This window comes from Idiotropiscis lumnitzeri, chromosome 19, assembly GCF_059441095.1.
Source record: "Idiotropiscis lumnitzeri isolate Australia: NSW breed Sydney's pygmy pipehorse chromosome 19, RoL_Ilum_1.0, whole genome shotgun sequence".
Classification (NCBI taxonomy): Eukaryota; Metazoa; Chordata; class Actinopteri; order Syngnathiformes; family Syngnathidae; genus Idiotropiscis; species Idiotropiscis lumnitzeri.
In genome coordinates, this window is record NC_142409.1 from 772,000 (window position 1) to 798,439 (window position 26,440).

The following is a 26,440-nucleotide window of genomic DNA, read 5'->3' on the forward strand; positions in this document are numbered from 1 at the left end:
TGTGGTAATCATTTCTGTTTTTCAAAAATTCTGTGGACATTGAACTCCCATGATGATAATATAATTCATGTTCATAATATAATTCATGTTCAAATATTATTTGCACTCAAGAGTATAATTACTTCTGTTTAAGAATAAAAAGTTAAGCAAATATTCAATTGCATGTGATGTTCATATTTCAAATGAACCAAAATACATGTTTGATGGTTTAAATGCAAATAAAAAAGCAAAATGTGAAACACAGAATCGCTTGCTAAAATGTGTTTGAATATATTGTTGTTTATGCAGTGAATGTCAGCCGAGGTCGGCCCCCCCCACATTTTGCAACTTCAAATCCGGCCCGCTTTGCAAAAAGTTTGGACATCCCTGGTTTAGACCATTTACGCATTAGTCCTTTTTGGTCAAGGAAGTAACCAGTGAGCGCGTTGTCAACTTGGTTGCTACTCACAACACTGCCAAACAAGCTTGGATCCACTCTCTGCTCTGTACACAGGTGGTCAGGGGAACACAACACCTCAAGACTGACTGTGGGAATTAGAGAAGTAATTTTGGTTTCTGTTGTTTTTTGTTTTATGGTTTCTGGGTTGCAATTTCCGGTTCCGGCGCCGCGCGAGTGGCTGCCTGTTTACAGCAGCGTGGCTCACTATTGAGCCTTTTTCGTGTGTTTTATCCCTTTACCCTGTTTTATTTTATTTTTACCTCATCTCAGCAATGGACATACAACTTGCGGTGGTTTTACTGCTGTTGGGGGTTGTTTTTTGCGCGATCGTGTCCGGAGACAAAACTCGGAGCTACGGATCGATCGTGTACTCAAGAGATCAGCTGTTAGCACTGCGTGCTAACCCCGCGTCGGCTCCCGGAGCGAGACCCGATATCCCCCGCGAGCTGAGGAGGAAGAGACGGGGATGTCGTGCGGGGGCTAAATGCCAGGCAAGGAGGAGACGATACCACCCCGTCCTCCCGTCCGTTATTATGGGGAATGTCAGATCCCTCCCCAATAAAATGGACGAGCTAACAGCGCTAACCCGGCACGAGAGGATTGTCCGGGAGGCTAGCTTACTGGTGTTCACAGAGTCGTGGCTAACAGAGCTAACGCCGGACGCCGTCGTGGAATTGGACGGCTTCCAAATACTACGCGCGGACAGGACACTGGACAGCGGTAAGAGGAAAGGGGGAGGGCTGGCTGTGTTTGTTAATGATAGATGGAGTAACCCTGGGAACATAACTGATAAGGATCAACTTTGCAGTCGGAACATTGAGCTGATAGTCGTTAGCATGCGTCCGTTCTATTTACCGCGAGAGTTCAGTCATGTGATCGCGGTGGCGGCGTACGTGCCACCCTCTGCTAACAGTGAGACAGCCTGTGACGTACAGACTGCAGCTGTGAGCAGGCTACAAACACAGCACCCAAATGCCCTGCTCCTTATCTCTGGTGACTTCAATCATGCTTCTCCTTCCTCCTCTCTGCCTTCATTCACACAATATGTAACCTGCCACACCAGACAATAAAATATTGGACCTTTTCTATGCCAACACCAAGGAGGCGTACACATCACTGCCCCTCCCCCCGCTGGGCAAAGCTGACCACAACTTGGTTGCTCTCCTGCCTGTGTACAAACCTCTGGTCCGCAGGCAGCCAGCTGTGACACGCACAGTTCAGCGATGGTCCGGAGAAGCCGAGGAGGCCTTAAAGGACTGTTTGAACACAACTGTGTGGGAGGTATTCAGCGAAGCTCACAGTGAGGACATTAATGGTCTAACAGACACAATTACAGACTATATTAACTTCTGCATGGAGAACACCATTCCCACCCGGACTGTAAGATGTTTCTCCAACAACAAACCCTGGATCACACCGGACGTTAAAGCTCTCCTGAAGGAGAAAAAGAGGGCTTTTGTGTCAGGCGACAAGGACGAGCTGAAGAGAGTGCAGCGTCAGCTGAGGAGGAGGATCCGAGAGGGGAAAAAGTCCTACAGGATGCGGATGGAGGAACAACTGCAGCGGAACAATGCCAGGGATGTCTGGAGGGGCCTGAAGACCATCTCAGGCCATGGACAACCAGGTAAGACCCAGAAGGGGAGGGGGCTTCAGTGGGCAAATGAGTTGAACCTATTTTTCAATAGGTTTGATCAAATGCCTGACCCCGCTCAGGCTCCCCTGCTGCAGCCCCCACCAACCCCTCCTGCCACTGCGAACGGACCCTCTCTCCCCCTCTCTCTCCCCTCTCTCTCTCCACAGGCTGCAGTTCCCAGCCTCATCAGACAACCACCACTTCCTCCTGCTCAGCCTTGTTCCTCACAACATCTCAGGTGAAGAACCATGAGGAAGATGAAGGCGAGGAAGGCAGCAGGTCCAGATGAGATTAGCTCCCAGCTCCTCAAATCCTGCGTAGACCAGCTGTGTGGAATCGTCCAGCACATGTTCTACCTGAGCCTGAAGCTGGGCAGAGTCCCCCACCTGTGGAAAACATCCTGCCTGGTTCCGGTTCCAAAGACACCCCATCCGAAGGAGCTCAACAACTTCAGACCAGTGGCGCTGACGTCTCATCTGATGAAGACCCAGGAGAGACTGGTCCTCGTCCATCTGCGCCCCCTGGTCAGCTCCTCAATGGACCCACTCCAGTTCGCATACCAGCCTAGCATCAGTGTGGATGATGCCATCATCTACCTGCTCCACACTTCACTCTCCCACCTGGAGAAGGCGGGGGGCACGGTGAGGATCATGTTCTTTGATTTCTCAAGTGCTTTCAACACCATCCAAGCCCGCCTTATTGGAAGACAAGCTGGACCAGGCGGGAGTGGCCCACAACCTCATCACATGGATCCACGACTACCTCACAAACCGGCCACAGTACGTGAGGACACAGTACTGTGTGTCTGACGTGCTCCTCTGCAGCACGGGAGCGCCGCAGGGAACTGTTCTGGCTCCCTTCCTGTTCACCCTCTACACCTCGGACTACAAATACAATTCCACAACCTGTCACCTGCAGAAGTTCTCTGATGACTCTGCGATTGTCGGCCTCATCACTGCCGGTGACGATCGGGAGTACAGAGGGGTTACGCAGGGGTTCGTGGACTGGTGTCAGCAGAACCGCCTCCAAATCAACGCTGGGAAATCCAAAGAGCTGGTGGTGGATTTCCGCAAGCGTCGGCACTCTCCACCTGCACCAGTCAATATCCAGGGAACAGACGTTGAGAGGGTCTCAACTTACAAGTACCTGGGTGTTCATCTGAACAATAAACTGGACTGGAGCGACAACACAGACGCCCTCTATAGGAAGGGTCAGAGCAGACTCTTCCTACTCAGGAGGCTGAGGTCCTTTGGCGTTCGGGGAACACTCCTCAGGAACTTCTATGACTCGGTGGTTTCATCAGTCATCTTCTATGGAGTGGTCTCCTGGGCAGGAGGTATTTCGGGCCGGGACAAAAAGAGACTGGACAAACTAGTGAGGAGGGCCAGCTCTGTCCTGGGCTGCTCCCTGGACTCTGTGGACTCAGTGGGGGGCAGGAGGATGACGGCAAAACTGTCATCAATGCTGGACAACCCAGCCCACCCACTCAATGACACTCTGAGAACACTCCACAGCTCCTTTAGTGATAGACTGTTACACCCTCGCTGTACCAAAGAGAGATTTCGCCGCTCCTTCCTGCCGACTGCTGTCAGACTTTTTAACAAGAACATTGGGTCAGGCCTACAAACGGGAGGGCATTAGTGCAATTGTGCAGTCCTAGGATGCAATATACACTACTACTGTACTTTCAACCAATGGTGTACTTAAATAATGATGTATTTTGTTTACCATTACAGTATTCCTATTACAGTACTTCTATCACTGCAGTATTTCTACCATTGCAAGATGTTCACTATTACAGTACTTTTATCATTGCAGTATTTCCCATCATTGCGGTACTTTTACTATTACAGTACTTTTATCATTGCAGTATTTTTCTATCGCTGCAGTACTTGTACTATTACAGTACTTTTCTCATTGCAGTATTTTCTGTCATTATAGTACTTTTCTATCATTTCAGTACTCTTACCATTACAGTACTTTTATCATTGCAATATTTTTACCATTGCAGTATTTTCAATCATTCAGTAGTTTTTATCATTACAGCATTTCCCCCTCTGTATAATGGACAGGCATTAGGAGTGTTTCCTTACACTTAGGTACGTTTATACTGTGTATATTTGCATGCTTTTTATGAATGTCTGCTGCTAATGTTATACATTAACGGCTACATTACGCCGCCGACTCTGTGTGATCTATATCTTTCTTGCTGTAACACCTCAAATTTCCCCATCGTGGGACATCTTTATCTTTTATCTTTATCTTTGCATTAGTCTCAAATTTGGTTTCACTTGCTGATTCCAAGGGATTTGAAAGTGCAGGCATAAAAATGCTGTCACACAGGTCAATATCGGGGTTTTTACGTGACTGAGCACGCGTAATGTCACAAATGGGATAGAATTCTGAGACACTCTTGTCACTTTGAGGAGAGTCTACCACCTAAAGAAGGAATCACTTTACCCCCTGCTGTCATTTCCCATTAGCATTTACACACCACCTATTGGCAACACAGAGCAAACTGCAATTCGGAAAAGGCCGATGATGAGTTTTGATTTTAAATCCATGAGCTGAACAGACCGAGGGCGATATGCCATCTCTATTCCCCAAAGTACAGACAGAGAAGAAAATGGTAGCGCACTAGCCAAGATTACAGATTGCAAACCACCCCGTGTCTCTGAGAAAGTGAATAGGGTGCTGATCAGATGCTTTTTCAGAAAGAGAGACGACTCCCTGAAAAACAAATGGCTTAAAACATCAGTCAAGTTGTTGTTTGGCATTGGGTTTTAAACTAACTGTGTTAGATTTAATTACCCCAATGCCTTTTGTTTGCGGTGCAGATTTATGGCAGTAAAAACACTCTCGGTCATTGTTAGTGACCTTAGAAGGAGAAGTGCTCATAGGTGGGTGAGCATGGGGTCTTCATCCGCTAAAATAGCAGCTCCAGAGAGATTGTTAAATTTTTGTTCATTCAAGTATACAAAAACAGTCAGGGAGATTTTTCTTAAAGTCTTCGAACATCACGAGTTCACGTAAAGAAGAAAATGTCACAGCCTGGGTAGATGCACACTATTTGTCAAAAAGAGTTCCAAATTCAACACAAGTGCGATTTGGGGCTTTTTTCTATGATTTCTAAAATTGTTCTGTCTGCACCAACTTGTAGACGCACAAAACGGCAGTTTTGACGGTGTCATAGCATAAACTGTCTTCAAGAGGTAAGGCAGCAATTATTTCCTGTGCTTTTCCATGTATTTTCCATTGTAAAAGGATGGGCCAAACATCACGTGGCCACTGTAAAGCCATCACCATATTTTCAAAAGCTGAAAAATATGCATCACTTACATTTTCTCTGAACGTAGGCATTTTCTCACATAGACAGATGGTATTGAGTGTCTGGGAGGTGGAAGAAAGGCCTCCACCAAGGCCAGGACTTGGTATGCTGCGCTGAGCTTCAAGATGCAGCTGCTTGAGTTTTACAGTTTTGTCCGCCTCAATCTCCATTTACGAACCTCCAATTCCACATGGGCTTTGCGGGCACTCTCCCTTTCCTCAGCTTCCAATTTGAGTCATGCCAGAATGACCTTTCGCTTAGCCTCACCAGACGAGCCAGGAGAATGAGGGGTCAAGAGGGGTCTACACGAGAGTGAATATACAGTTGATCAGTCCGTTCATCGCCCTCGGGCACCGCACTCTCAAACATGGAGAGACCCAGGAGGCGTCACAAACCCTGGGTTGGGCTTTGGAGAGATTTCTTCCACTGGCAAAACCAGCAGGCCTATTTCCACCAACCTATCGCTCACGAGCATGCGGAGTTCATCTTTTCGGATTTGTTTTGGAACTCTAAACTTAAAATGTTCAACAATACTGAGTAATTCAGCTTTCTTGCAATTTTGCAGATCCTGAGTGGAGGGATTTGCAACAAAATCCAGCACACTAAAAGTTGCCATCATCTCCATCTAATTGTAATCACAATTTAAAGTACCCATAACTTACTTCAAAAAAAAAAAATGGTGCATAATTGTACAATTTGGAAAATGAGAATGCGTTCAACAAAAGGTGTGACCCAAGTTCATAAACATATATATATATATATATATATATATATTAGTGATGGGTCCAGCGACACCGAGGCGTCGATGCGCGCGCCGAGCTTCCAGGGCAAACCCCGTGTCGGTGCGCGTACTGCTTTGAGAAAGTCACGTGACCACTACCAGAATCGTGTCGACACAGCGGTCGCGCGCCAAACTGTGCTCATAAGGAAGCGCATCTATCAACAGGATGGACGCTCAAAACAAGCATCGAGTTATTGGCACGTTACTTTGCATTAAATATCCGCAAGATAGAAGACGTCACTGTTGATGCGCACTCAGAGGTGCGGCGCTATACGTCAGCAGGACACGTTGCACGTACGGAAGACCCGCTCTTATACTGGAAGTCCATGGAGGCAACGTTCCCTCACCTATTTATATTAGCCACACAGGCGTTGTGCACACCGGCCTCTTCAGTGCCTTGTGAGAGGATCTTCTCAAATGCGGGGGAAATTGCCTCAAAAAAAGAAATAGACGGAATAACAAAACGCTGGAGAAACTAATTTTTTGGAATAAAAATCTTTAATTACAATGAGTCCATTGTCATTCACAACACTTTTACTTGGGCATTCAGACAGATGTTCTCTTAATTTATCAACTGCGTCTCGAATATCAAAGATTTTTTTTATGAAATTGCGTGTATGTAAAAATAATGTGAAAGCAAATGCCTAATCAGAATCAGAAATCCCTTTGTCATTGTACTCAAGTGTGCAACGAGATTAGAGAGCTCCCCTCTCCAGTGCAATACAACAATAATTCAGTTAAATATATAAATTAGATAAGAGAATAATTAGTGCGATGGAAAGTAATAAGAAATAGGATATATAAAAACACATCACGTCGCTAATCAATGGAATTGGATAAAATTAGTTTGACAGATCAGTGTCAGATGACCCTGTCAAATATTTCATGCAAGTCCACCAGGTGTCAGTATTCAGCAACACAGTGTCAACACAGTGTCAATACATTGTGTCACTGTGTCGAAACGATACAGGATGCCTCATCTACCATCACTAATATATATATATATATATATATATATGTATATATATATATATATATATATATATATATATATATATATACAATAGTTAGTGTCTTGCGATGAACCGAATACCACAAAATAAGTGACACAAGTCACACAAGTGGGGCGAGCTGCACTGTTAAGTCTCGGCCGCCTCGACCAGCAGAACCGAGGTCCTTTTATTGGTCCCAGCCGTAACAGGTGGAGCTCGTTGGAAATGAGCGGGAGACCAGTCCACCAACAAGCGGGTCCCAGCTCTTTGAAGCCCCGCCCCCGTCATATAGTAAAACTAAAAAAATTTGTCCCAGTGTTTGTCCCAGCTCTTAAGATGGTACAGCCAAAGTTTGAAGTCAAGCGGATAAATCCTGTACGATCAGGGTTCAAAAGAATGACCCCTGTAATTGTGCAAAAGACGGACAAAATTGGACATTGGCAAATAGTCTGTCGCTGCTCGGGCCCTATTAATTTACACAAAACAATAGAGACCTTGCAGCGGTCGCTGCTCGGGCCTAATAACAGCTTCTACAAAAAACTTGTGGACATTGCAGCATTCACTGCTCGGCCCTAATAATAATCATAATCCATTCATTATCTGAGCTGCTCATCCTCACAAGGATCACAGGCGCATTGGAGCCTATCCCAGCTGTCTTCAGGCACCAGGCGGGGTACAGCCTGAACTTGTTGCCAACCAATTATAGGGCACAAGGGCACACACACAAACAACCATTCACACTTTCAATCACACCTGGCGAGAATTTAGAGTGTTCAATTAAACTACCATGAATGTTTTTGGAATGAGGGAGAAAACAGGAGTACCTGTACCACATAGACACGGGGAGAACATGCAAACTCCACACAGGAAGACCGGGGCTGGATTCGAACCACAGACCTATGAGGTCGATGTGCTAACCACTCATCCACCGTGCAGCCATAATAATAATAGTCACAATAACAATAACATAATTAATGATTTCTACAAGAACAATATCAACCTCACAATGGCAATTGTAGTTTATGAAAGCATATTAATGTTTCACTCCCGAAATATACCAAAAATCAAAATCTGATTGGTATACTAAAAATGGAAATGAAGCATTTAAAAAGATAAACTAATAAAAACTAACAAACCCACTCTAAAATCCAATTAAACTTAACTGACTTAAAAACACATACACAGGCACACACAATACTCCAGAAAAATTGTCCATTGCTATGATAACCAAATTTTGGCTAAATAAGAAAGTCAATAACCACATACAGCTCTGAGTAGGCTACAGTGCAGTTATGAATAATAAAAACTACAACCACAAGAATACATTTTTAAATTAATACCTCTGACATTGCCAATCAAAACTGGGAATTATTATCTTAACTATGTGAGGAGTCCTAATGTTCTGGCATGTTGTTGGAAAATATTTATTGTAGATCCTCACCTCACCACGAGGAATTCCCAGGCAGAGTTGATCGACTGCTGGCTTCTTGCCAGCTGTGTATATCTGAAAGATGTACAGCAATATGACTTAATACAGTGAAATAAATCTCTAGAGGCCCATGCTTTAAATGTTTGACTCTTCTAGTCCATTTTAAGACATCCTGCTATAAGATTATGCACAAAATAAAAGATGCACTTTGGTTAGATCAATCATGGTGAGGAGGTCAGAATCAGCTTTGCCACTTTTGACACATTCTCTTTCCCTGGCCACGTCCTCGTCTTCTTGGCAAAGAGGAAAGATCTTTGGCACAACCAGCCATGGCCTGAACACACAAAACCGCAATATTGTCACAATTAAGACACAAGTGCACAGTGACTTGATTTAACGTGCAACCAAATTCCATCGCTGTAATACAACCATTCAGGAATTCATTAACAAAAATATTTATTAAAAATCAGTCAACCCAGCAGATACAGTGGTCTCTGAAAGCAGAGCATACCTGATGCGAGTCAGACCAAGACAATTGTTTCGGACACTCCAGCGACCACTGAAGAACGTGTACTGCAGCATTAAGGTGATAATAAAGAAGACAACACCCTGTACTGCCATAGCAAAGAGGTTCCTCCCGACTATGTACCACTCAAAAGGGTCCACGGTCTGGTTGACTGAAGAAGGGAAGAAAACAGTAAATTAATTAGCAAGTTCTGGCACTACAACAGATACAGACTATTCGTGGGGAATAGTGAAAATAGCAAAACTCCACACATAATTGACGGCTAATACGAATGAAAAGAAAAAAAAAGGTTTTCCACCAAATAGGCATATGTTGCAGAGTTTAGTTTTGAGATATGAACAAAAATACAGAATTTGGTCAAACATTTTGATTTTTCCCAAAATACCCTGCTTAACCCATTTATTTTATTTTCCCAGTCGCCCAAAGGTCAAAATTGTAGTCGAAGTTCATGAAAATAAGGGATTAGTAAGTGCATCCCAATTTAGCACTCGAGTGCTTGATTTTATGCTTGTGTGTCTTGGTAACCAGCTGCCTCAAAATAATCTGGGGTTCCTTGCCTCTAACATCACTTCACAAATGTTTCACATAAATAGCAACCAATAAAAGTCGAAATACATCATAATGTAACAGTCCAGCACAAAATCAAACAGATAATGTATGAGTGTGTTGCCGCGATTTTCGGTAGTTTAACGCTTATAGTGGCAACAAATGAAAAGGGAATAATAGAGGATTAAGCATTGACGGAAGTGGGTTTTTGTTCGTCAGTGTAATCGCCACTAACCGGGTCAAGTACCTCTCAGTCCATCCCTGAAGGATGTCCATTTTGCTGACAGTCTCGGCTGTGTTTGTTTGCCTGTGATTGGCTAAGAATGCGAAACCAGGTCACTTCACTTTGCTAAGACTACACAAATCTACGATGTATGTTTGAGTCTAATAATTAAAGTATGAGTATATATTTGTGCATAAACCATTGTGGTTTTATGTTAAAATTGGTGAAATTATATATATTCAAACTGTCTTGTGTGTTAGATCGCGGCGCATTGACGATATAGAAATGTGTTGCGCTTACTGGCAGTCGGAAGAAGACGAGGAGTAGCAGAGCATTTATAAACAGCAGTTGGAGTGTGCCCCTTTGATTGTATTTTATTTACCCATGGCCACAATGCGGAGCTGGATTCTGGCTGTTCAGTTCAATAGACAAGCAAATAAGTGTTTGTCAAACGGACCAACAGCCTGCTGACTGACTGACTGGCTAACTACCTGACCAACGGACTGACCAACTGGCGATTAGAGGTTGGTTCAGTTTGAAAAAAATTAAGGAAAAAGTGAAAATTGAAAAAAAAAAATTTTAAAGTTAATTGAGTTATATTAAAACCATATACAGTATCTACACACACAAATAATAAACCTTGTCCAGGTGTGCTGCAAGGCTTTAAGTTCATCCATGAGGTCTGGGGGTGAAGAAGAAAAATGGGCAGTAATCAACAATTTCTGGTCAGTAGCATAGATATGAAATAAAACGATGCAACCGTTGCAATGCTCCAGGGACGACCATGGCGTTAGGGGCCCATGAAGGAAGGGAAAAAAAACATCTGTCCATAATTCCCACAGCTCACAAAAAAAAAAAAACGTTGCACTGGGCCTATCGCCATGTTATACATGCAGGTGCTCATTTGAGGACCACGCCAAAATGTGTATGCGCATGCCAGATTATTGACTAGACTATTCTTATGAGTATTTAAAAAATATTGAAAATAAAATTTGTAAACAGTTGAAGCTGTGGGTGCCCAGCCACGAGTATGCGGGGGTCCACTGTACTTAAAGGTACAGTGTGTAGAATTTAGTGCCATCCCCTGGTGACCAAATAGAATGCGACAATCTCGTCGCTTGTGTTACAGTTTCTCAGAGAGACCACACTTAGCAAGCCCAGCTCCAACTTCATCAGAGGTGCAAGCAAATTGTAATCACAAACGACCCCTAGTACTCCCTCAAGAGACTAAGTAAGCTGTTGCATTAGTTAAAAATGCTGGAGTCATTGATCCAGCAAATTAACAAATGACTAGTTAATGTGACATTGTAAGGAACTACTACTAGACGAATGTCAATAGCTAACTACGTCCACTTTGTTAATGCAACTAAGCCAAGCTACAGAGAACACACACCGAGTCGTATTTGTGTTTTATAGACATATGGACCATCTCAAGAGAAAGTGAGGGAGAGGGGCCGATTGAGATGACAAGGCAGATGTTGAGGATGTGGTGTTTCAGTACCACAACCATTGCATTTCCCAGGTGAAGATGAGCAGAGGGTAGCGGCACTTTGTCAAAGAATTGGAATGACAGAGGTTGTGGCCAACAATAATATTGTAGTGCAGTTAACTTGTTAAAGGGCCTAGGACTATGCAGTGCTATTGTGCTTTGGTTTTTCCCAGCCTATGTTTGGTCAGTGAATGCAACGCGATGTTATGACTACCGTTTATGATCGCGAGACTGTTTGATGAAAGATTGATCTTGTTGTATGGTACTCGCGGCTCACTGCATGGACACTGCTCAAACGCTGTCTGTGCCCGAGCTAGAGACTGACACAACACGGTGTATCATCTCCAACGATAACAGCTGTGATTGTGACTTCATTGTTACTGGAGGCAAGTAAAGTTGACGAGAGAAGATTCCTTGTCGTGTGACTCTGTCTACCCACGCATCGCCATCGCACCGAAAGGTACAAACACGACAATATGATCATCAGCGTGCACAAAAAAAAAAGTCCATTATATTGCGCATGAATGAATCAAACTACAACTTTGCATGTAATGTTGAAATTGCAATGTGCGAGATGTATAATATGTTCCAAATTATTCAGCAAATTTGATTTAAGAGTTGAAAAACTTATTGTTTTTTTTTTTCCATTAAACTCATGGGTGGCATTGTGTCTCAAGGTTCTGTAGATCATTGGCATAAATCTCAGACACCTGTTATAAATCTCAGGTGAGCCCAATTAAAGGAAAACTGCTACTCAGCACCGGCTTTTGGTTACATTCTTTTCGCTGATACCTGCTTTGTTTTTTCTTTTTCGGGACTTCTCCAGGATACTTTTTATATTGGTGTGGCTGTATTACTGTAATTCTTTTTTCATACAGCCGGAGGTTTAAAGCCTTTACATTCTACACTTTCAATTAGCTGTCGGAAAGATTTTAAAATCCTGCTACTGGTCAATAAATCACTGAATGGTTTAGGTCCCAAATACATTGAAGAAATGCGAATTGAATATAAACCCCCTGGGATTTGAGATCTGCAGGCCTGGGTCAATTAGTGGAGCGCGGAGTGTCAGGTTCAGAAACGCACCAAATAAATATAATTTGGGATCCGAGCAACATAGACAGGAAAAAATTGAGCAAAAGAGATTTATTACGGAAAAAACCCAATACCGTCTCAGTACAAGGGAAGGCGCTGACTACAAAGAGCCAGGATAATTGAAAGGAACACAAAATCCTTGGAAAAGGCAAGCAGAATTGATTTCTGAAAAATAAAACACTGGCGAATAACAAGTAATGAAACAAGATGTTATACCGAGCGAGAAAACAAAGCGACGTGAAGACTCACTTACACGCGTGACAAAAAACGAAGATGAGATGGCAATGATGGAAAACTATGGAGTCAAGAGAACCAAAGACTTGGCACAATGGTCATGAGTAAAGTTGAATACTCTGACACTGCTGTTGTTTGTTGTCCTTAAAAAGTAAAAAAAAAAAAAAAAAACTTAAAAACAGAGGAAAGGCCCCCAAAACATTCTGGTGCTGAAAAATAAAACAAGTCTGAGAGCACTATGTGACAGGAGCCTTCCCCTCAATGGATACCACCTGGTTTTGACGTATGAGACGCTTGGAAGGCGCGCAGAAGAGACAAAACCAGAATCGGGATCCCATTGACGTGCTTCCAACCCATAGTCTTCCCAATCGACCAGGTACTGGACACCCCTGCCCTGACGTCTCACATCCAAAAACTCACGTGCAGTGTACACCGTCTCCCCATCAAGAGACGTGGAATTGGAAGAGGAATAGGCGGAGCAGCCTACGGACTGGATTCTACTGGCTTTAGCTGCGAGACATGTAACACAGGATGGACCTTGAGAGTCTGTGGTAGGCGGAGCTTCATGGACACCGGGTTCACTAGTGATTCCACCTCGAATGGACCAATGTAACAAGGACCTCGTTTACGTCAGTGCTTCTCAAATAGTGGGGCAATGTTGAACCTATACTGCAACACTCCCACATTGCGTTGATTGACCAGAATGGGTAACAACTGGCTCACATCCACCGCTAGATCATGGAGCATGGACAGAGCGTCGGGTTTCTGTTTTTTTTTTTTTTACCCCTTGCATTAGTCAAAACTAAATCAAATAGGGTAAAAGCAGATCCTAACGAGCTTGTCTGGAGTCCAGTCTCTTTGCTGATTGAATGTAGGCCATGTTCTTGTGGTCAGTGTACATTGTGAACTGTTCTATTGCTGCTTCCAACTCGTGTCTCCATTGGCGAAAGACTGTTATGCTTTTTCCAGGTCTGATACAATACGGATTATTGGTAGTCACGGATGCCGATAACCGATATTTGAAGCTGATATTCATTTGTTGGAAAAAAAAGGGGTAAAATGGTGTAAAGATTTTGAAAAACAACGCATGTTTATTAAACAGCTTTAGTGATTTACAACATGCTTTTTTAGATCTGAGAAAATAGACAACTTAGTTTTAAAAGTCTAACAAAAGGTGCTAGGAGCGCCCAGGCTTAGCTAAATTTCTTATAGTTCAATGAAAACAAACATCTCTTTAATATTTTGTTCAGCAAATTCTTTTAGTTGTGAGTTGTAGTAGACTGACATTAAAATTTCTGCAAAGTCTGTTGTCTGTTTCATCCTGTAGTGCGTGTGACTCGAGGTGAAAAAGAAAACAATACAATACAATAGAACTTTATTTATATAGCGCATTTCACAACAGCTTGCTGATTGGCTGCTACCCACTGCACAAGGAATCAATCAGATGGCGCTGTGGGCGGGCCAATCTGCTTCTGCAGGCAGGACCACCAGCACAAAAGAGAGAGAGAAAAGTAAGCTGCAGCGAGCCAAAATAAACGAGCTTTTAATTTATCGGCCTTGAAAGTTAAAAAGGTCGCTCCCGATCATCGGCAAAATGCCAAATATCTGCCCCAATAATCGGCCCGGCCTATAATCGGTCTGTCACTAGTCTCCACTCTTGTAGAGCCAAAACGATGGTCAACAGTTCACGGTTCCCAACGTCGTAGTAAGCCTCGGCTGTACTTCTGAAGACGTCTGAAGAAGAAGGCACAGGTGTGAATCCTCTAATTGACCGAGCACAGCTGGTATAACACTGACCCCACTCCTGAATCCGAAGCGTCAACTTTGACCACAAAAAGGAGTTCTTGGTTAGGATGGGTCAGTACTGGCGAGTTAGTAAACGGGGGACGGCCATTCAACCACGGCCTGTGTCTTCGCGAGATCGTCACATTTCTCAGCTTTCATGTATAAACGATGCTCCCGTAAACGTATAACCAAATCTCAAGTAAATGTTGGTGATGTTTCTGTAAGTTTCGTGAGAAGATTAGTATATCGTCGATGTAGACAAAACAAAAGACATTAAGCGTGTCTCAACACATGGTTGATCAAACACTGAAAAACGGTAGGGCAAACAGCATCACAAAATATTCTAAATGCCCCAAAGACATCTTGAAAGCAGTCTTCCACTCATCTCCTTCCGTTATCCTAACCAGGTATATCGCCTCGAAGGTTGGGTTTTGCAAAGCTGGATGTCGACTGTAAAGGTGCAAACGCGGAGCCTAACAAGGGGAGCTGGTATTCATTTGTTTCTTTGTTATTGTCAAGGTGTCTGAAATCAACACAGGGTCTTTTTTTTTTTTAATCAATGAAGAAAAATTCCGCCCCCACAGGAGACGTGGACGGGTTAATTAAGCTGGCTGTCAATGATTCTAAATGCACTCTCTTAATGCTTTTTGCTCTGGTTGAGACACCTGCTACTGCCTAGAGCTAGGGAGTGGGGAGTTAGTTCAATAGCACAAATGTATGGTCTGTGGGGTGGTAAAGACTCAGCAGGGTCCACACTGAAAATCTTACTTAAATCATGGCATTCAAAGGGTTCATATTCCAAGCAAATTGACTGAGTACCTAACGGCCTGTGGTGAATGCCCTATCTCTTGTCTTTAGACAATGCGCATGGCAGAGTGTGCTCCAATTTTCAAGGGCTGGTTTATTCACCACTTTCCGTGAGCCGTCACCTTACCGTGGTGGAGGGGTTTGCGTGTCCCAATGATCCTAGGAGCGAAGTTGTCTAGGGCTTTTTACCCCTGGTAGGGTCACCCATGGCAAACAGGTCCAAGCTGAGGGTCCAGACAAAGCACATGTCACCAGACCCCTTTGAAGAACAAAATTATTGGACCACGATTTCCCTTGCCTGGACGCGGGTCCCCGGGGCCCCCCTGTGGAGCCAGGCCTGGAGGTGAGGCTCGTTGTCGAGCTCGTTGTCGAGCGCCTGCACACATGAGGCTCGGCCGGGCTCACGTGGGTTCTCCTCCCCATTGGCCCACCTCTTGTGGGAGGGTCCAAAGGTGTTGAGTGCAATGTGAGCCGGGCAGCAACAAAAGGTAGGGAACTTGACGTTATGATCCCGGGCTCCAGAAACTAGCTCTTGGGACATGGAATGTCACCTCTCTGGCAGGGAAGGAGCCTGAGCTGGTGTGTGAGGCAGAGAAGTTCCATCTAGACATAGTCAGGCTCACCTCCACACAGAGCCTGGGCTTTTGTACCAGGCCTTTTGAGAGGGGTTGGACACTCTAACAAGCAGGAGTGGGCATACTTATTGCCCCTCAGCTTGGAGCCGGTACATTGGGGTTTACCCCGGTGGATGAGAGGGTAGACTCTCTCCGCCTTAAGGAGGGGGGACGGGTCCTGATTGTTGTTTGTGCTTATGCACCAAACAGCAGTTCAGACCACCCACCCTTTTTGGAGTCTTTGGAGGGTGTATTGGAGAGTGCCCCCCCTGGAGACTCCCTGGGGAATTCAATGCTAACGTGGGTAATGACTGTGAGAACTCGAAGGGCGTGATTGGAGGAACGGCCCCTCCAATCTGAACCCGAGTGATGTTCTGTTACTTGACTCCTGTGCTTGTCATGGATTGTCCAAAACGAACACCATGTTCAAACATAAGAGTGTCCATATGTGCACTTGGCACCAGGACACCCTCGGCCGGAATCACATTCCTCAGCCTCCCTGGTAAGGTCTCCTCAGGGGTACTGGAGAGGAGGGTCCGTCTGGAGGTCAAATCTCAGATCCAGGAGGAGCAGTGTGGTTTTCTACCTGGCCTTGGAACAGTGGACCAGCTCTACACTCTCTACAGCAGGGGTGTCAAGATCCAGTCCTGGAGGGCCGCTTTCCTGCATGCTTTCAATCTCTCCCGGCTGCAACCCACCTGATTCAAATGATCAGCTCATCAGCAAGCTCTGAAGAAGCCTGATAAGTATCCTGCTCATTTGAATCAGGTGGGTTGCAGCTGGGAGAGATGGAAAACATGCAGGACAACGGCCCTCGAGGACTGGAGTTTGACACCCCTGCTCTACAGGGTCCTTGAGGGTGCATGGGAGTTCGCCCAACTAGTCTACATGTGTTTTGTGGACTTGGAAAAGGCGTTCGACCGTGTCCCTCGGGGAGTTCTGTGGAGTGTGCGTCGGGAATGGGGTACCGAGCCCCCTGATGTGGGCAGTTCGGTCCCTGTACCACCAATGGCAGAGTTTGGTCCGCATTGCAGTAAGTCAGATTCGTTTCCATTGATGATTGCCCTTTGTCACCAATTCTGTTCATAACTTTTACGGACAGAATTTCTAGGCGCAGCCAAGACAATGAGGGGATCCGGTTTGGTGGCCTCAGTATTGCTGCTTTGATTTTTCAGATGATGCGGTACTGTTGGTTTATTCAGGCCATGATCTCCAACTCTCACTGGAACGCTTTGCAGCCGGGTGTGAAGCGGTTGGGATGAAGATCAGCAGCTTCAAATCTGAGACCATGGTTCTCAGTTGGAAAAGGTTGGAGTGACCTCTCCAGGTCAGGGAAGAGATCCTGTCACAAGTGGAGAAGTTCAAGTATCTTGGGGTCTTGTTCACGAGTGACGGGAGGATGGAGCGTGAGCTCGACAGGCGGATTGGTGCAGCATCTGCTGTGATGCGAACGCTGTATCGGTCTCTGTCATGGTGAAGAAAGAGCTGAGCTAAAAGCTTTTGATATACCGGCCAATCTATGTTCCTATCCTCACCTATGGTCATGAGCTGTGGGTTGTGACTGAAAGAACAAGATCTCGGATTCAAACAGCCGAAATGAGTTTCTTCCACTTGGTGTCCGGGCTCCCCCTGAGAGATACAGTGAGAAGCTCGACCATCCAAGAGGGACTCAGAGTCGAACTGCTGCTTCTCCGCGTTGAGAGGGACCAGAAGAGGTGGCTCGGGCATCTGATTAGGATGCTTCCTGGACGCCTCCCTGTCCCTGGTGAGGTGTTCCGGGCATGTCTCACCGGCAGGGGGCCCAGAGGACGACTCAGGACGCTGGAGAGACTATGTCTCCCGGCTGGCCTGGGATCGCCCGGGGATCCGCCACGAAGAGCTAGAAAACGTGCCTAGGGAGAGGGAAGTCTGGGCTTCCCTGCTGAAGCTGCTGCCTCTGTGACCCGACCCCGGATAAGTGGCTGAAAATGGTTTGTTTCAATTGATGTTGGAATTATTTTAGTTTTAGCCAAGGTAAACCTAACATGATTGGAGCAGCTCGAGATGGCATAATAAAAAACCTCCACTGATTGCCCGAGAGTCTCAACACGAGCGGAACAGTAATATGTTGAACCTGCTCCTGGAGATGCCCGTCAAGATCTAAAACCATGTTGATTTTGTTCAATGATTCAGTGGTACTGCCTCACGCTTTCCACCACACAAGGATCGACGAAGCATCTGTAGGTTGTTCTGGTATAGTGGCGATTCTGCCTCCCCTGCGTGCAATCCAAAACTGCCCTCCGGGCAATCCCCTTGACTGGATGATCAAAAATGCATCATAATTAAGATAAAGTAAGGAAGAGCTGACCGGAATTTGGGTCATGCTTTGCTCACTGGCATTGCCCAAGACTCAGCCTGGCCAGCCAAGAGACTCAAAACAAAATCAACCTTGGAATTATCCTGGTAATATGTGAAAGGTTGCTGGTCAAACATTAGAAAGCACTAATGAATAACCCAAATCCAATTCCTGAAACAGATGGGCCAGGATGGCGACCACGTCACGGAGTTCCACAAGCAAGATCTCATGTTGTCCATCCGCAAAGCTTTTCTAACCTTTTCCGACTTGATGGGATCGGTCACATTATTCTGTCAGGTTTGGGAATGAACCAAATAAAAATAAATTAGGGATCCCAAAAACATTGACATGGAGAAATTGAACAAGAGATTACAGAAAAACAAAAGAACACTGACAAAGTAGAACGGGGCACGCTGACCAAAAAGAGCCAGGATAACAAAACGCTTGCAAAAGGCAAAGGGAACTGATCACCGAAAAATAACACTAGTGGGTGACAAGTAACGAAACAACAAGAAGTTATACCGAGCGAGAAAACAAAGCGACGTGAAGACAAAAACACGAAGATTAAATGGCTATGGTGGAAAACTATGGATTCAAGAGAATCAAAGACTTGGCACAATGGTCATGAGCAATGTTTAATAATCTGATACTTGTTTGCTGTTCTCGGTCTGCTTAAAAGTGATTGCAATGCGCCCATATATTCTGGTGCTGAAAAAACAAAAAACTGTCTGAGAGCCCAACATGCCATAGTTCAAAGTATTCAAAAAACATGGTTAAGCTAAATTTAACCATTATGCTGCACACAAATGGGACAGGAATAAGCCAACAGAAGTTATCCCCGAGTGTATATGCTTTTAAATGTAGGTTAAAAATGTTCATGGTCTGTGTTTGATTTAGTATTTTGTCTCATGTTTTCCTTGTGTTCCTTTGGTGTGTCTCTCATTAAAGCTGTCTACCTGTGCTTGTTGTCATTACCTAGTGTTGACCAATGAGCTCCGTCCAACACTTTTCCTCTTGTCTCGTCAATTTGTTTGCATTTAGTTCCTTGGTTCCTTTCAGTATTGTCGGTTCACTGTTGATGTACAAGTGACTGCTGTCCGTTTCTCAGCATGTTTCAGTTTTCATTCTGTTATTTTGCTTGTGTTAGTTTTGTTACTTTGATCCCTTTTTTGTACTTCCATATTTTAGTTTTTCCCAGTAACTTGTTTGCCTTTTTGTTTTCTTTAATTAAATACCCTTGAAGTTACCCCTGCCTCGCTTCCCTGCATTTGGATCCTCGACCTCAATCCTCAACCACCAAACCAAAACGAGACATAATGAACCAACCAACAATGGAGCCAGCGAGAAGCACGTGCTCGACGTTGCCGGTCAGCGACAGCTGGAGCCCCTCGTGCCGGCTCCCCGACAGCTGCAGCCTCCTGTGCCCCCATCTAAAGCCCCTGATCCGCCGGTGCATGTCCATGTCCTGCGGCCATCCCAGGTCCCTGATCCGAGGGCATACATTGTGCGGCCGTCTCCAGTCCCTGCGCCGGCTCCCCAGCAGCTGTGGCCGCGATCCGACTCTGCCTCTGCAGCGAACGACCTGTGGCCACCATCCGAGTCTGCCTCTGCAGCACATGACCTGTGGCCGCCATCGCCTCCAGGCCGCCCACCTGACTGGCCCTGTTGGGACTCACTCATCTGGGCTCCAGACAGCCCACCTGACTGGCTCAGATTGGCGAGCCATGTTCCCGCCTCTGACCCTTTTTTTGGGCCTATCGTGTATTCTGGGACTTCTGGGATCCGTCCCTTAAAACCTGACAAAAAATTTGCTTTTTTTTTTCTCATACGTTTGATTAAAGTCCTCTAAACAATAGTTTTTTTCATAGATATTTTAGACCATTTTTATTTGTTTTACTTTGAAATGTTTTATAAGTTTTCTATAAATGTGTTTAAATGTCAATGTACATTTTAATATCTTTAGCAATCTACTTTTGTTTTCTCTGCTTTGCTTTTAAATGTTGCTAACTGTTGTGTTCGAAAATGCTTGGAGGTGTGGTCTTCGCTTGAGAGAAGCACATTGAGTTCCCTTGTGTGTGTAATGTGCTATATAAATATAACTGTCTTGCCTTGCGTATAATTCATTGCACAGCTTCTGTGTACTGCATTTGGAGTATTTAATGTAGGTGTACCTATAGTATTCTAAAATCAGAGCAGATAATTTAAATTTAGAAATTAACTTTTGATGACTTAAAGAGCAACATACTGAATTTAAATTGGCTCTCTGCCAATTCCACGAGTCCTTGTCCCAAGCAGTAGTGAGGGAAAATGAACAGCATATTCCAGTGTCCAGTCGAGTTCAATGTCTGTAAAGGCACAAGCATCCAGAAATTCAAAGGCAAGCAATAATTTAAATGTGTAATTTTTAAATTACATTGCATATTACTAATATGTGAAGTCCCATAAAGAGGTTCAGATTGTAGCTCTATTGGCTGTATTGTAAAGACTGACAGAAATTAATGATTTTACCTTATTCACAGACACTGTCTTAAAATATGATACAGCGCAGCTACCAACTCCAATGAAGAGGTTGACACAGGTCAAAACAATGTAGGCCATTGTGGGCAGGGAGAAAACAAAGCTTGCTGTGTACATCAATGGGGTGATGGAACATCTAAAGTGATTGATGACATTTGAAATAAAAAAAAAAATTGCTGTTAGCAGACTGGGACAAAACAGACTGTACGACAAAAGGCACATCTAAATGAAAACCCATCCTAGTTCTTTTGTAATACAGGCTTTGCATGCATAAATAGTTTATGTGAGAGAATTTATGACGTTGTAGATGAGGGCATGGGATTTCTGAGGGTAATAATTAAGTAGCGCAAACTCTGGAAAAGTTACCCATAGAAGAGGATTAGAAGGATGAGAGCCGGCAGGTTGGCCCTTGAAATGAATTCCTCCAGCTGGAAAGCGACCAAGATGAGCACCACAATAATGGCCAGAACAGTGAAGGTCAGCTGAAGCGATGGCAAAATAGAAACAAAAGTAGGATTAACCCTCTGGGCTCGATAATGGACATTTGTGTCCACCTTGCTTTATTGTTTCAAACCAATTTAGCAATGCTAATGCAAATGTAATGCAATGGTAATTTTCAGTGCCAATCACAATTGAGTATTCACCCAGAACATGGTCTACTTTGTAATACTGTGTGCTCTTCCAATATTGTAGCTGCGCTTCCAAGAACATTTAAAGAAAAAGAAAAAAATCTTTATATATTTTTTAATATTCGCAAGTATTTGTTTTACAATAAAGAACTATTGAAACAGCTTTAAAACCATCAATATTTTTCCATACGATTGTTCCCATTTTCCATACTTACCCAAACATGGACATTTTTTAAATCAAATTATAGACTTTCTTTGGAACCCTGCTTCTGGCTTGATCCTGGCTCTTTTGGCCTGAAAACGATATTCATTTATTGTTACTATTTACTGGATTGAATGAGAGGTTCTATTATTTGCAGAGGTGGGTAGTAACGAGTTATATTTATTCTCCATTTATTATCTTGAGTAAGTTTTGGGAACTTTTGAACTTTGGGTAATTTTAAATCACGATACTTTTTACTCTTACTTGAGTAGATTTGTAAAGAGGAAACTGTACTCCTATTCCGCTACATTGAACTTGTTACTTAAATCCTCTCCGCATACGTACGGTGTTTGTCTTTCTCTCACTGTCAGTGAAAGGCGCATTTATTTTCTCAGAGAGAGACCTCCACCAGTGTTTCACCAATCAGACGTAGCCCTGCAGTCTTGTGAGTCGTCACGTGATCAGAATCAACTTCAGCAGCGGGAAAGCGTAGTTTTCGGAATGGACTGCAGAAAATGACACTGAGCAATGGCGACTATTAGTGATGGGCAAATGAAGCTTTTATGAACCCCCGAACCATTTGAAGCAATCGGTTAGAAATGGTTTGAAGCTTCAAAGCTTCTGTGATAATGATATCTGGTGGTGAAAAACTAGAACTGCAGTCAAATACTATAGGCTTTTATACAGTAAAACAACAAAGTATGTGTACACTAGGCATGTAAAGATTAATCGAAAATCGATTTAATATCGATATAATCTGCTCAAAATATGCATCGATATAAAAAAATAAAAGAATGTCTCACATCCGTGCTGTAAACAAACTCCACACCTACGCTAATTTATACAAAGTAAACTTCCCTTTCATAGCCACACTATAGTGATAAACGAGCATTTATAAAAGAAAAACGTTGCGGCTGAGGTCTGACTTAATTTACAATTACATCATTCCTGACATAGCCAGCTGTAGCTATCTGTCATGATCCGTTCTGTCATGCCATGTCTTGTTATTGTTTTCCCAGTTGAGTGGGCGTTCCCTTCAGCAACTCGTTCCCCGACTCGGGGCGTGTGAGAGTATGTAAATAGTTTGTGTATTTTTAATCATGTTTTTTATACACTATTTGTATCAATGATAATTACACACACACTCACAGACACGCACATCATTGCTTCAGCACACATGCGCACACCCACACGCTTGTTTTAAGTTTCACTTTCCATAGGTTTCGTTTTTCTTTGAATAAAGTCCAGAGGGATGGGCGAAGAAGCCAGTGAGAGTGCGGGAGAGTGAACTGGCAAGACGTCTACTTCACTTCCTGGCTTCTCCTCCCATTGCGATGGAGAAAAGACAAAACCTTCCCTGGTTATTCCTCTGGTTCTCTGCATTTAATTCAGTCTAATGAAGGCGTCAGGACCTTTTAAACCTGACATTTATTGGTGCCGGTCAACCCGGGAGCCACACCCGGACGGGCGAACGTCGCTGGATATTTCGGGGGCCAACGAATCTGACGTCAGCGCTTCACCATTTGAAAGCGGGTCCCTGAGCTGCGGCGCGGCCGTCCGCCCGGATGTCGGTTCCCTGTCGGACCAGGCGGATCCGGAGGAAGCCAGGTATTGTTTTTCAAATTATTTTGTGCCACCATTTTAAAATTTAAAATATTAACACAATTAGTAAGGGGTGATTTATGTGAGTAAGGAAGCGCGCGCCGGCCGTTTTGCAGTAGTTCGGTCGAAAAGAAAAGAAACTGGATCGTGCTCGTCTAAGGAGTTATAGAAAAATAATTAGGTCATAACTCATTGCGCTGAAGAGAAACTGGGTTTCTCGGGAGACTAGATCTCCCCTACGGAGGGTACGGTAGCATAAAAGAACGTCCTGAGGTACGTCTAAACCACGATCGTGTTGTTTAGGGAGTTACAAAAAGAAGAAATTAGGTCGTAACTCGTTCAAACCGACATCACGGTAGCATCGATTAAAAGTTCCTCGGTGTCGATAAATAGAAATTATCGACGACTTAGAGGTCTACTCACAATTTCACATTGAAATTTAGGGAATAATAAGGCATTATTTTTGGTGGTTTTTATTATTTTTATTTGAATATTATTTTTATTTGAATATAGTTTGTAGCTGCGCAGCTGTGTGTGTGTGTATGAGGACAAAGAGAAAAAAAAAAGGTGGGGGTTTGCGTGCGTGAGGGGGCGTGCGTGCGTGTGTGTGTGTGTGTGTGTGGGTTTGGAGAAGTAGCTGACCAGACAACAGCAAAAGAGAAGAATTTGCAGAGAAGCTGAAGAAAAAAAAAAAAAAAAAAAAAACCCGCACACACAACACCAGATGTGGAATGATCATTTTGCTGTATGCAAAGTGAGTGAATGGTGTGATTGGGGATTACAAATACCATTTGGAATTTTATCTTGTATAATGCAATAAGGGTTATAAACAGGAATAGTATTTGAGAATGACAGAGAAGGTTTTAAAAGAAGGTAAAGAAGGGAGAGGGGGGTGCAAATGCCCCCTACATCCTGAATCACCCCCACCTCCACATTATCAGGTAATGCCACATAGAATGACAACTAGATCAGACAGAATTGCATCGATAAGACAAAAACCCCCAGAAAAGATGGACAAACCAAAAAAGCGCTCACCTCAATGTGCTGCGTGTATAAGTGACAGTGTGCATTTGTGGCAGAGGCTGCACTCGCCCTACAGGGCTGCACATACATAATTATGAGCGATATTAGATAAATTAAAGTATTTATTATGGGCAAAAGATAAAGATGGAACTGTGTGTGTCGTTTTGTGGGCCCGTGTATATGTCTGTGTGTCTGTCTGAGTGTCTGTCTGTGTGTCTAAATGTCAGGGAGAGTGATCAAAGTGGTTGGAATTATGCTAAAAGGATTGATGAAGTAGAGATAAAATGGAATCAAGGATTAGTAACCAACAAAAGGCTACTTATGAGTGACGAGATCTTATTGAGAAAAATAATTCCCAAATTTACAAAAGAAATTAATAAAGAAGATGATTTGAGGAGATAAATTCATTTAAATTTGAAATTAAATAAAATAACTTATACAACGGGATAGGCTTAAAAGAAAAGAGAGAAATAGCCTGATGTGCGTTTTCTGAAAAATAAAAAAATTGAACCCAGACGCCTAGGCTGGTTTAAAAAGATGAGTGAGGATAAGGAAGTTCATAAAAAAAAACAGGATCTTGATAAAATTCAGTATTTAGACTCATGGAAAGCTGAACATGGTTTTAATGGTCAGTTAAAAACACGAAAAATAGCCGCATTGCAGAAATCAATCATAGCAAAGACAAAGAAAGACCACAAAAAGATGAAGAAAAATGGCTTTGAAGAAACAGAATATTGGATGAGGGTAGCCTTAAAAAGAGAAGAGGGTGACAAGAAACAGAAAAGATGAGACATTTGGGCAATACAAAGTGAGAATGACAGCTGTGTTTCAAAACCACAGCGGGCTGCAGGAAGATGGTGATGTGGATGGGGCATTTCAACAGCAGTTGAAGAATGCTTTACATGCAGGATCAAGAGAGGAAATTCATAAGTGGGTGAATAAACATTACATTTGCCTGCCAACAGGTACCCTGGAGGAGTATGTAAATCACGCCCTCCATGCTGAGAAGATAGAAAATAAAAAGAAACAGAGGTCTATAGACACTTTTTATCAGAATAAAGGTCAGAAAGTCTTTTATCAAGGTGGAAGAGGCTGAGACAAGGACGCCTTCCCACCAGAGATGATATTTTTTACAGTTGTGGCAGATCAGGACACTTTGCCAGAAACTGCCGTCAACCACACAGGAAGACCACACCAAAAGAAGGCCAGATAGCAAGAAATTGCCTTGAGAAGAAGAAATTAGGAGCAGACTGTGGAGAGGCTCCTGTGAGGAGGAGGATAGAAATTAGATTTTGCTTTTTGGTGAATTGAAGAAATAAATATTTTAGATTTCATATTCCAGTTGATGATGTTTATATTAAAGTAGGCCAGAGATGCAATGAAATGCAGAAATATAAATGATACAGGAAAAATTTGGCAAGGGCTATAATTTTCATTAAAGCAGAGAAGAAATTAGAAATTGCAAATAACATTGATGTGTACTTGTCCACTTCGAAGTAGAATTAACATGTTCATTTTGTGATAAGAAATTTGTGATTATGTGAAAAGGGAAAAAGAGAATTACAGGCTTTTCAAATAAAACAACCTAATTTAAATTGGCCAACTTGTAAAATGGAAAAGAAGATTCTAAATTATGCACAAAAAGCTTGAACGTGTTGAGCAGAAGGAAGGAAAAGAGAAAACATTTTAAAAAAAAGAAGGAAGCAGAGAGTCTTGTGATAAACAATAACTTTTTAGGACGGAGAGAGAAGCAATAGAAGATCACATGGCGAAAGAAAAAAACTAACATAAAAAGTGTGTGTAGAAGGACTTCTACATCAACATGCGTTTTGCTTATTAGGCCGTGATACACTGACAATTGGACTTTAATATCAGAATCAATAAGCAAGGGCGAATTTAAACAAGAGTCAAAACTTTAAAAGGACGCATTGTCAGTGATAAGCGGGAAGAAAAATAGTAATAAATCTTTGCCAGACCACTGTTGTGTAAACACCTTCCTTGGCACTTTCATGACCTCCATTAAGTCCCTGACCTTTCATAGATAAAGTTGGAGCCCAAAGTCTCTCAGGGCTGTAATTTATGCGGCAGAGAAAGAGCCCAACAGGCTTAGGGTGAGTTTAAAACAATAGTATCATGGCCATAAAATGGGTTGTGTATGTTGGAACTTGTGGAGATACACTGCAAGATTGTATTTACAAAGCATCTTAATGCACT

General features: G+C 43.4%; 1 protein-coding gene across 1 annotated transcript in view; it reads right to left on the bottom strand.

The window, feature by feature from the left end:
* The window catches only part of LOC148317958 (phospholipid-transporting ATPase ABCA1-like), a 152,210-nt gene that overhangs the window by 74,314 nt on the left and 51,456 nt on the right, over positions 1-26,440 (bottom strand). The window contains exons 20-30 of the mRNA XM_088283537.1: positions 21,137-21,252; positions 17,305-17,383; positions 17,206-17,260; positions 16,887-16,915; positions 15,928-16,075; positions 15,603-15,835; positions 14,402-14,534; positions 13,133-13,222; positions 9,173-9,279; positions 8,810-8,953; positions 8,615-8,677 (exon numbers count right to left, since the gene is read on the bottom strand). Of these exons, the coding sequence (XP_088139663.1) occupies positions 8,615-8,677; positions 8,810-8,953; positions 9,173-9,279; positions 13,133-13,222; positions 14,402-14,534; positions 15,603-15,835; positions 15,928-16,075; positions 16,887-16,915; positions 17,206-17,260; positions 17,305-17,383; positions 21,137-21,252 (1,197 nt within the window). The remainder of the gene's footprint in view (positions 1-8,614; positions 8,678-8,809; positions 8,954-9,172; positions 9,280-13,132; positions 13,223-14,401; positions 14,535-15,602; positions 15,836-15,927; positions 16,076-16,886; positions 16,916-17,205; positions 17,261-17,304; positions 17,384-21,136; positions 21,253-26,440) is intronic.